The sequence below is a fragment of the Tupaia chinensis genome, unplaced genomic scaffold, assembly GCF_000334495.1.
Source record: "Tupaia chinensis unplaced genomic scaffold, TupChi_1.0 Scaffold144247_1, whole genome shotgun sequence".
NCBI classification, from domain to species: domain Eukaryota; kingdom Metazoa; phylum Chordata; class Mammalia; order Scandentia; family Tupaiidae; genus Tupaia; species Tupaia belangeri.
The window spans coordinates 951326-963557 of NW_006204105.1; the positions used below are offsets into that span (position 1 = coordinate 951326).

Sequence of the window (12232 nt, forward strand, 5' to 3'; positions counted from 1 at the left end):
ATTGGTACTACTAAATACTTAAGTATTAAGTGAGCTTGTAGATTTTAGGAAAACTTAGAGCAATTGGGTAATAAAATTTGAGATTTGTGTAATGCTTTAAAATTTTTTATGCCATCTCAACTTTGAATTAGATGGTATTATCTTATTTTGAGGAAAGAGAAAACTGAAAGAGTTGAAATCTTAAATTAGCTCATATCGGGACCAGCAGTTAGTGTAATGGCTATGTCACTGGACTCCCAGGTAGTCGACCGCGATTCACGTCCCGGACCCGGTGACTTAAGACTCATGCCGGGCGCGTGTGCGTGCATGCCCAATATCCCAAGAGGAGAATGGAGGAGAAGGGACTGCGGCGTGGCCATCCCCCCTGGGGGGTTATTTCTCGCTTTCTGTCTCTCTGTCTCTCTCTGTCTGTCTGGTGAACGCAAGCACCCTATAGCAGAAACCTCTCCAAAAAAAAAAAAAAAAAAATCAGCCCATATCTTCTGGCACCAAGTTCAAGAGTCTTCTGACTTTACAATAGGTATAGCCCCTTAATTCAGCCATTCCTGTCTAATTGAATTGCTCAGAAAATGTACAACATCCATTTTAATTTTCTTTTTTTCTTTTAATTTTGCCAAAGGGTGTATGTGTTTACTGGAGAAAGACAGAGAAGGAAAGTGAAAAAGCACCCCTTCCCCAGACCCCATGGTGAATCATGATGTCACAATCCCTTCTCTTTCATCTCTCCTTTTGGGGATTTGGGCACCCATGCACATGCACCAGGGGTGTCTTCCAAGCTGCTGGATCTAGGACTCGAAGCACATGGTTGGCCATGTGGGATCCAGCCACCTTAACCACCATGCCGCTGGCTGGCCCTACAACATCCATTTTCTAAAGATTGCAGTTATGAGTTATTTTAGTCCATTATCTTGTTGCTAATAATAGAGACACCTGAGCCTAAGTGATTTATAAAGAATAGAGGTTTATTTAGCTCATGGTTTTTGAGGTCCAAGGTCAAAGGACAACATCTGATGAGGATCTCCTTGTTGGGTAGGGACTCTCTATGCGGTCCCAGAGGAGCTCAGGGCATCACATGGTGAGAGGGCAGGAGGGTGAGCTTCTTTGTGTTCAAGTGTCTATGTTTCTGTCTCATTCCCTCTCTGTAGAAACCCACCAGGATTCAGTCATGAGGGCTCTACCCTGGTGACTAATCCTAATCACCTTGCAAAGATCCTACTTTCCAGCACCATAGGTGAATTTTTCACTCTCTTATCCCATCACAACCAAATTTCAACATGCAAATTTTGGGGGGTGGGGGACATTCAAACCATAGCAGCTGTTGTCTAATCTTTTATAAAAGAATATAGCTCCAAATATGAGGACTCTTCAAAAAGTTCACAGGAGAATGTATATATGAAAAACTATGAATGGATTTCAAAATTTTGAAAAACTATTCATGATAAAGCATGTATGTGTGCATATGGTAGTAAATGAAAGAGACAGAGAGAGAGAGAACAATAAAGATAGAAGCACCTCCATAGGACCTGGCCATGCCACTGTCCACCTTCCTTCAGTCCTCCAGCCTGGTAGGTTTTGGACACTCACATATGTGCCTGGACTGTTTCAGACTGACCAGGATGGGTATTTAAACTCTGATCACCATCTGGAATCTGGTTTCTCTTAAGCAGCTTACCAGAACCAGCCCTCAAATTTTTTTTTTTCTTACAAACTTTTTAAGTCCTTTTGTACAGCGTCAAGGTAAAAGTTGATGATTCCTAAGGTCTGCCTACTTTGGGGTCTTGAGTTATACCCTTTACTTTTGTGATTTTTACAACCAAGACTCTTATACCCCCTAAAGGCCAGGACAAGGAAAGTCAAGATAAATATAGCCTCTGGGATGGTGCTGAGTGGTATCTACTATCAAATAAGAAATCCAGTAATCTTTAGGGAAGTCTCATTTGATCCTCATGGACACAAGCTTCTGAGCCAAATATTAAAGTACCTCTACACTTAGTACTTTCTAAGCCTATAGAGATTCGGCATTGTTCTCACAGGCAAGAAGGTGGTGTGTGATTCTAAAACCAATGGCTTATAACAGGAATAAAACCAAACCGGAATTAAGATCATTCGACACCTGATACTGCCCCAAAATTTCTAATCCTCAGACATCCAGGGACAGCTGTTGTTGTCTATAAATAAGTCGATGATACCTTACCCATTTTATGCTGGTGCCTGAACATTCATTCCTGGGGATATCTGAGAAGCAAAGCTCAGTCAAAACCCTGAGCTTTCATAGACTGCATGTCTGCTCTCTTCATAGGACCATCAGAAAACTGGATAGAACTCTGGACAGTCAGCCCAGACTAAGGACAGTCTGCTATGGATTACTAGTTATAAAGGAAAAGAGTATTTTTGTAGCTGTCCAAATAAATAAGCTGTCCCAGCAACCTAAATAGAATGAACACTTTAAATTCAAATAGCAAGAAAGGCAAGGAACCAGCAAACACTTTAGGCCAACAGTCTAGGGGGCAGAGTCTAGGGACAGGTGATAGTGAACTTGAGTGCTGAGTTTTGTACTATTTGATAATTATCTGCCTTGCAAAGGACAGTTCCTCCTCTTGAAGCCAAAGCAGTAAGGAAGCCTCTAGAGAATCAAGTATATTCTGTTTGATAAGCAACAACAACAACAAATGAAGAGTTCCTAAAAGATTCCCTGAAAAGGTTGGGAAGATCAGTTGTACAGATAATTGCAGAAGATAAAATGCTTCCTTTTCCTCTTTATTGGTGTAACTCAATTATGGAGCAGCCTTAATGGGTCCACCTGTTACATTATATGCCTGGCTCTGACTTGCTAATGTCCTGTGGTCTTAGGGCTGATGTGGAGAATATCAACAGCCATAATGAAGCTGAGCTCCGGCGCCAGTTTGAGGAGCGACAACAGGAAACAGAGCACGTGTATGAGCTCTTAGAGAATAAGATCCAGCTTCTGCAGGAGGTGAGTAGGAGCTCTAAGGATCCTCTTTCACCTTTTTCCCTCCAGTTCTGCCTTCTGGCATTAACCTTTTCCTTCTCTACTTTCCTTTCCAGAATCATCGTTGTTCCTGTGTTTCAGGGACTCTAGCCCAGGTAGTGACTTTGCAGCCTCTCAAGTTCTCTCTCTCTCTCTTTTTTTTTTTTCCCCAGGAATCCAGGCTAGCAAAGAATGAAGCTGCCAGGATGGCTGCTCTGGTGGAAGCAGAGAAAGAGAGTAACCCGGAGCTCTCTGAGAAACTGAAGGGGGCCACCAAGGAGAAGGAAGATGTTCAAGGAGATCAGGACAAGCCGGATCAGTACACTGAGGCCCTGGCCCAGAGGGACAAGTAGGTGCCTTTCTTCTCTTTTGCTCGTGGTCAAGGCTATATGAGAGCATATAGCAGCCGCACAGTTCCCTTTTCAGGACTGATGGTGAGACATTCACTGTTTCTGAGATGTCATGGCCCCACAACTAAAGATTTTCTTTTCAGAGTTGAGTCTTCAATTCATCAAGAAAACTCGCTTCTTGGCAGTCAGAGCTTAAGTAGGTAGAGGTAGAACAATGAAGGGGTCAAGTGGTGGCAAGCAAGAATCATGGATTCCCTCATTTGACAAACATTTATCAAGCACCTGTTACATGCCAGATACTGGGCTAAGCACTACGTAAAAGACATGAAAGAGCCAGTGCCTGTCAGCAAGAAACATGGTATGTAATTTTTCCCCCATAGGACATGTGCACTCACTAGAGGGAGAGAGAGAGATGGGGGGGTAGGGTGAGAAATTACTCCTCAGGGAGAATGGCCACACTGCAATTCCTTCTCCTCCACTCTCCTCTTGGGATTTTGGCCATGCATACACATGTACTGAGCCTGATTTTCAAGCCACCAAGTCAGTGGCTCCAACCCCAGTCCACCATGTGGTAGTCTAGTACCTTAGCCACTACGCCACCTGCTGGCCTTGTGGTATGCAATTTTAATAGGTTTTCTGGTAAAAGTGATGTGAGATGATTTGGAGGGAGTATATTACATGATTATGTATTCAAACTGAAAGAGCAAGGTGCCTGCTATTGTCTGAAACATAATCCCCCATATTTAACATATTTATGCATATACAAAATTTATACAAATTTGTACCATAGCCCCAAATGATGGTATTAGGACATGGGGCTTTAGAGGTGATCCAGTCATGAAAGTGGAGCCCTCATGATTAGGATTAATGCCCTTAGAAAAGAGACCTCAGAGAGCGAGTTAGCCCCTTCTACCACATGAAGACACGGAGAATATGCCTTTTATGAACCAGAGTGGCCCCCCACAAGGCGTTAAATCTGCCTGTGCCTTGATCCCAGTGTGAGAAATACATTTCCATTTTTTATCAGCCACCCAGTTTATGGCATCTGTTACAGGAGCCTGAACAGACTGCAGCGGTGCCATTGAGGATTTCCTGGAGGAGGTGGGAGCTGAGCTGAGGCTTGAAAATGAAATAGAAGAAATAGGGTAGGAAGTGGGTAGAGAAGAGAAATTTTCTGTGCAGAAGTAGAAATCCTGAAGGGAGGACACAAATCCTAAGGAGAATGGAGGAGAAGGGATTCCTTCCGCAGGTGTCTTCTTTTCCCTGCCCCATCTGGGGAGGAGGTAATTTCTTACTTTCCCTTTTACTGTCTTTCTCCAGTGAGCACACTTTTAGGTAAAAACCTAAAAGAGAGAGAGAGAGAAAATCTAACGTCAAGTTGGCAAATAATTTAGCCTCTTAGGTATGGGATACTGTGTGCCATAAAAAGTTTAAGGAGCTTTTCACTGACTAGGCAGAAAGCATGTGTACCCTTAATGATCAGTGTGTTCTTTTTTGAGACACAAATTTGATCATGTCATTGCAGAGCCATTTAAACGTGTTCAGTACCTTCCAGAGGGTAGATGCATACTCCTCCATGTGGCCGTAAGAGCCTTGTATGATGTGACCTCTGATTTCTTCCAGACTCATCACCCAGCACTACTCCTTCACACTTTACTTGTGCCAGACTAGTAATAATAATGGTGACTAAGATCTGTTGAACTGTTACTATATGACTGAGCTGAATATTTTACATTCTTACTTAGCAACCCTGTGAGATAGGAATTACTATCCAGGCATGTAGACAGTTGTATGGCATGGCGTCAGGTATTGCTGGAATCTGCACCCTGAATCTATACTGCCTCCAGAAGTAAACACAACTATGTCAGGTCTCCAGAATGGGCTCATGCTCTTCCTTCCATGGGAAACATCCACAGTGTTTTCCCTTCTGGTAAACTCCTTTTTATTTTTCAAACCTCACTAAGACATCAACCATTAGCTCTGCGAAAGCTTTTGTGACAGCAGAATTAAGTCTCCATATTGTTCCTTTGTTCTGTTTACTTATCCATTATTGTGGAACTCCCAGCAAAGTGTAGTGGCTGTCAGATCTTTCCTGCGAGATTCTCCGAGACTCTTTTATGTCTGTATGCAAATAAACTTTTGCTAACCAGAAAAACAAAACAAAAACTCTAAGAGAAACACATGCACACTTGCCAAAAAAAAAAATCAGGCCAGTTCTTATCAGATGGCGTTGAAGGACTCTGGAGAGTAGAATACATCTGTAGAGATTGAGGGTCAAAGAGATATGTGAGATCAGAGGGTTGAGAAAAGTAGAGGTGTCCTAGTATGGATTACATGAAGAATTTATTTCACATGGAGTCCCGATTTATCATTGCCATCATCATTATAGCTGACGTGTGTAGTTGTGTTTTTTAGTCCTAAAACATTTAGCTGATCCTTACTCCATAAGTGTAATTCACTTGTGAGATTCCTACTTGATTTTCTGGTGCCCCTACACCTTTCTACCAAATTATTTTCCTCCCACTGTTTTACAGAGGAATAATAATTACCATTAGGAACATTTATCTAGGGGGCCAGCAGATGGAGTAGGGGTTGTATCACTGAACTCCCACATGGACAACTGTGGTTTGAGTCCTGACCCAGTAGCTTCTAAATCACACCAAGTGCATGTGCATGCATGCCTAAAATCCTGGGAGGAGAATGGAGGAGAATGGATTGCAGTGTGGCCATCTCCCCTGGGTGTGGGGGGGTGATTTCTCACTTTCACTCTCACTGTCTCTCTTTCTCTCTCTGTGTGTGATAATTGTACATGCCCTAACGCAAAAAACTTTCAAAAAAAGAAAAGAAAAAAGAAAAATTTATCCATTACTCTGCACCTTTTCAAGGACCTGGAATATATCACTTGTACTCTAACACAAACAGAGAAGATGTGTCTTGCATGTAGTAGATGATCAATAACTGTTGCTTTCAATTTGTGGTTTGTATACTTCAGTACAGTCCTCATCTGAATCCCCACCTGGATTCTAATCTGAACCCCCAACCTCTTCTCCCAACCCAGTCTTTTTATTTTTTAATGGTAGAGAATGTGGCTATATGAGAGAGAGTGTGTGTGAAAGTGAGAGAGAGAGAGAGACACTCAACAATGTCTTATGATCCTGTTTTGCCAACTCTCTAACTTGTCAGGATCTTGGGTGCTTGACGTGTTTTCAGGCTGACCCAGAGACCTGAATCTGTGGTTGGCCCTGTAGTTTTCAGCACTGTAATTCAGTAAATAGGTACTACATCAACTATGGTGCCTTCCCTCCAGTATTTGTTCAGTGATTCTTCCCCAAACATACATTGTACCTTCATGACTTCATTTATTTGTTCAGGCTCCCCGCTCTGAACCTGTAAAATAACTCAGGCTTAAAAATCTCTTCTCTTGGGACCAGCAGTTGGCATAATGGCTATGTCACTGGACTCCCATGTAGTTGACCGTGGTTCAAGTCCCAGACCCAGTGGTTTAAACTCATGCCAGGCTCGTGTGCGTGCGTGCCCAAGATCCCGAGAAGAGAATGGAGGAGAAGGGATTGTGACATGGCCATCCCCCTGGGGGGGTGATTTCTCACTTTCTGTCTATCTCTCTCTGTCTTTCTGGCGAGCGCACACGTCCTATGGCAAAAACCTCTCAAAAAAAAAATCTCTTCTCTTGAGCTTTCTCAGAGTCAAATGAATGACTTCTTTATCTTTCTCCCTATAGCTCCATGGCAGTACTCAATGTACTATATAATACCATATAGTATATACTTTTATTATGCAAATACAGCACCATGATGAGAATCATACAATGATGGATATGTATATGAAACAAAGGAATAACACAGAGATTTAATTCTGCTAGCATGAAAGTCTTCAGAGAACTAACGATTGATACCTTAGTGAGGTATGAAGAATGAACAGGAGTTCAAAGGAAGAGAAAAACATGGTGGTTGTTTCCCAGGAAAGGAAGAGCTTGAGCCACATTCTGGGGAACTGACTTAGCTATATATGCTTCAGGGTTTGGATTCCAGCCATTGTACATAGTTCTAAAAATGTCACTATAGTATGGTGGCACTTATTACATCATTCTATTACTGTTTGTGTATATAGCTGTGTCATCTCAGTCCTCAAACCACATGCACACATGCAAAAGAGTTAAGTTTCTAAAGAGATGAAGTGTTGTCTTTTCCAGCTTTATGTTTCCAGTACAGTAGAGTGCATTGTGTTCACACATGGTTGTCCAAGAATTGTTTCTTGAATGGAAGAACCACCACCACCAAAATAACATAAAAAATTAAACAAACAAACAAAGAACAAATAAACAAGAAAACATCTTCTGGGCCCTTATTCCAAGAATTATACACCTGTGGTCTATAAATCCATGGACAGGCTTCAGGAAGTCCATGGACCCTGTAAAAATGTAAGCAAAAATTATGTTTGGACACAGGGGCTGAAGGAGAGACTACATAGTTTTCTGAAGAAGATTATCAAAGGGTTTAATGATTCCAAAAGGTAAAAGCTACTGTTTTAGACCATGCTCTCTTTGGAGTGGGCTGAAAAAATAAAGATAATGATAGTCTGGTGACCATATTGTTTCTACTTTTTCTTTGCTCCAGGAGGATTGAAGAGCTGAGTCAAAGCCTGGCTGCACAGGAGAGGCTTGTGGAACAGCTGTCTGGAGGGAAACAACACCTGTTACACCTCCTAGAAGAGCCAACTAGCATGGAAGTACAGGTAAAGGCTGGGCTGAAGGTCTTGAGGTATTTGTTTCATGCTTTCATGAGACCTACTTGTTTTATGTCTCCGTGTGTTAGTATTCTGTGAGCCAGAATACTACAAAATAGTCTTTTACGCTATCTTACATTTATCATCTCACAGTTTTTGTGGGTAAGGAGTTCAGAGACAGGACTTTGCTGGGCTTTCTGCTCAAGATCTTACAAGTCTAAAAATTAAGGCTCTGCTGGGCTGTTTTCTCATCTGAAAGTACACTAGGGGAGGATCCACTCCTCAGCCCTCTCAGGTTGTTGGCAGCATTGATTTCTAAGTGGCTACAGAAGTTAAGAGGCTTGTTGGTTCACAAACAACAGTGGAGATAGAAAATTTGTTTTGTCCTTACTTCTAGACCCTTTTCTAAAACGCTCACCTGATTAGGCCCATTGGTATAGAGCCGCTTTTGACTAATGTAAAAATCACCAATTCTTAAGGACTAGAAACCTTAATTATTGGGTTGTCAAAAGAATTTGTGATGCATTTTGCATAGAAAAACATAGGAAAAATATGTCATGACTTTTCCGATAACCCAATATATCTGGAAAATCTCTTTACTTTTACCATATCGCATAGAGTAACTACACAATCACCTTCCATCACCTTTGTCAAACTCTACTAGTTAGAAACAAGTTGGAATTCTCTTGTGCTACCCTCCTCTACAAACTCAAAATGCAGGGATTATGCAGAGGTGTAGCTATACCAGGGGGTAGGAATCATGGAGACCGTTTTAGAATTTTGCCTGTTAACTGACTTTAATAGAAAATTCACTTTTAGAGGAAAGTATTATGCATCTATAGTACTCCAAAATAAGTGACTGAGGCTGCTCATGTTTGGAGGTGATTGCTCTTGGCCACCTGGGGCTGACCACCACCCTGCACCACCCTGAAAGTTGAGGGGATCAGCATCTCCTCACAGTTATGGGCCACCCGGACTAATTGTGCTAGAACAGCCAAGTCACTAAGCTCTAATGCAGAAAGCCTCTGATAACAGGGTGACAGAAAGCCTCCTACAGCTCCTTTACTATTTCTCCTTCTGGGTCTATGGCTTACATATAAAAATAGACCCCAAGTATCTGCAATTTGCTAATTTGCATTAGAGAGAGAGAAATTTTTGCTATAGGTCGTGTGCACTTGTCAGAGAGACAGAAAGTGAGAGTGCGAAATCACCCCCCAGGGGGAATGGCCACTCTACAATTCCTTCTACATTCACTTCTTGGGATCTTGGGCACACATGCACATGTGCCCGTTCTGAGTTTTAAGTTGCCAGGCCTGGGACTTGAACTGTGGTCCACTACATAGAAGTCCAGTGACATAACCATTACACAGTCTGCTGGTCCTGGAATTCTATATTTTAAATTATTATTTATATTGGGTCATTGAAAAAGTCATGATGTATTTTTTCTAAGCAAAAATAAGTCATGACTTTTCTGGCAACCCAATAAATCAGCCCAAAGTGGCCTGACCAGAGAATGTAGCCTTTGGGTGAGTATTCTGATAATACTGTGGAGACATCCTCTTTCTTTCAATGTGTACTCAGATTCCAAGGAAAGGGTATTGTTTCCATCACTGTGCTTCTCTTATGCTCTGTGACCTAGTTAGAAAGAAATAATGGCATGATTTTCATAATATCTTGAGTTTTTGTAACCATGCTAAAGTGCTTCAGATTGACTTATGGAAAGATACAGTCAAGTTCAATTTCAGAAAAAGAATCCTGATCCTTTGATTCTAGTGTGAAGTCCCCTGGGTTTTAATTAGGGAAGCAGAGAGACATGGGAGAAGGAGCTTGCATATAGGAATTTGAATCCCAGCATCAATACTTTTTAGATGTATGGCCTTAGGCAAGTTACATAACCCCTCCAAATACAATTTCCTCTGAAAAACAGGGGCAGCAATACTTAATGTTCAGCAATTTGTAAGGTTTGGCAATAATATATATGAAGTGGCTTGGGTATTGCTCAAAACATGGTTAACTACTATTATCATTATGTATATTAACAATCTGAAAGAGAGTAAGACTATCAAAATAAGTAGCAGATATAAAGACAAAGATAAAATTAATAAATGCAGCATTTGTTTATTAATGAGATTAATGTTCATAATTCCCCCTCTGGATCTGTTAGTCTTTAACGTAGAAGAATGTTTTATACACAAAGGCTAAATTTTAAGTTGTTGATTTGTGTTATTGCTTCCCAGGAGGATCACAGTGCAAAGTGTTCAGGGCACATCGGTCATGATGCTGATTACATTTTACTATAATCTCCTGGAATAAAAGAAATTTGAAGCACTCTTTTTTCTACGGGGTATGTGCACTCACCAGAGAGAAAGAGGGAAAGTGAGAAATCCCACCCTACCTCACTCCCCTGCCAGTGGGGATGGGCACACAACAATCCTTTCTCCTCCATTCTTCTCTTGGACACACACACATACTTGCCCGACATGATTTTTCAAGCCACTGAGTCTGAGACTTGAACCACTTAGTTATATGGAATCCACACCATCTGCTGGCCTTTGAAGCACTTTCTATAACATCCTAGAAATAATTAGTCAGTCTCTAACTTCAGATTATGAAATCTAGAAGTGAATTCACAAGATTTCTTGAATACATGTTTTGAGTTTAATTTAAACTATTTATCAATGACTATTCAATAACTTTCCAGTAGTGATAACGTCAGTACATATTGTAGTATTTCTCTGGTGAGTGCACATGCCCTATAGCAAAAACCTCTCCAAAAAAAAGAAAGAAAAGAAACAGCAAGTGGCTATGCCATTAGCAAGTGAGCAGGTAGAAATTCTAAGCTGGCATATTCTTGATAAATTTCTAGACAAAAAGTTTTCCCTTAATTTATATAGTAATTTAATTTATTAAAAAAATTTGATGTTCATATGTACAGCAGAATTAAGTTCTAGATTCAGATGATCAAGTTTTATTATCTCCATCAGCATCCAGTGGAATGCTTGAAAGTCATTTGGAATTTGGGACAACCCTTTGTCCTCCCTATTATAAATTATGTAGCACCCTTTGCCCCACTCATTATTGTGACAAAAATAAAACAGTAAGAAATATTGCTACAGATTTCCAAAATGCACTTTAAGTAGATGGTATAGTTGCTCAGTGAGAACCAATAGTCTAGGGGGTCCTAGATACAAAGGGTTTATTATCCAATGAAAGACTGGCATGTAAACAAAGAACTAAAGTACAATGTGATAAATAAGGACATAGAAATATATGCATAGTGCTAAATGAACCCACAGGGGAGACGAATTAATTCTACATTTGGAAGTCAGAGAGAGACTGACCTGAAGGCCACCCTTGAGCTGAGCCTAAATATGGTAGGCAGAAAACAGGGGAAGTTTGTTCCAGGCAGGTGGGGACAATATATACAGTGGTGTGGAACATAGTTAAAAATTTAGGAGTAATTGGTGTTGTTAAACATATAAGTGTTGGAGAATAATGAAATATATAGTTTGAGTACCTAAATGTTTAGCTAAAAACTTCATGTCTAAACAATGAAAAATTTAAATAAAAAACAAACAAAACCCAGGATAATAAAATTATATGATTTTAATTTTAGAAAGGCAATCCCAGGGCAAGCAGGTGGTGTGATGGTTAAGGCTTCGGGCTCCCATACGGCGGACCAAGTGGTGATTCAAGTCCTGCATCTAGCAGCCTGCTTTCTCTCTCTCTGTCTCTCTCTGGTGAATGTATATGCCCTATAATAATAATAATAATAAAATAAATAAAATTAAATAATTCTTTTTTAAAAAAGGCAATCCTGGTGGTTGTGTAGATCGAGGATCACTTGGAGAATAGATACTTGATATCACCTCTTAAGAAAACAAATCAAGATTTGACATAGCTATTAACTGCTTCATCAGGTCCATTCTGTGAATGGTATAAAGAATGAAAACCAATTAAAAGGCAGTTTCTCTCCCCTCTTTGTATGGCAGTATATAGTGAACCTTGCTATTTGTGACACCTGAAGCCTATGCTGTTGGTGTAATACCCGTCTGCTATCAGCAGCAAAGTCATAGTTCCATCGTATTATATTCAGTCTGCCATGCCACTTCTCACCACAGAAGCCACACCCCTATAGTGTGGAAGGGCA

At 40.8% G+C, this 12232-nt stretch overlaps 1 protein-coding gene across 6 annotated transcripts in view; it reads left to right on the forward strand.

Annotated features, from left to right (window-relative positions):
- LOC102497941 (myomegalin) overlaps positions 1-12232 on the forward strand; it is a 251520-nt gene that overhangs the window by 124126 nt on the left and 115162 nt on the right. For all 6 annotated transcript variants that reach the window (XM_014583310.2, XM_014583309.2, XM_014583296.2 and 3 more), the window contains 3 exons: positions 2851-2974; positions 3163-3338; positions 7974-8091. In XM_014583310.2, coding sequence (XP_014438796.1) covers positions 2851-2974; positions 3163-3338; positions 7974-8091 — 418 coding nt within the window. The remainder of the gene's footprint in view (positions 1-2850; positions 2975-3162; positions 3339-7973; positions 8092-12232) is intronic.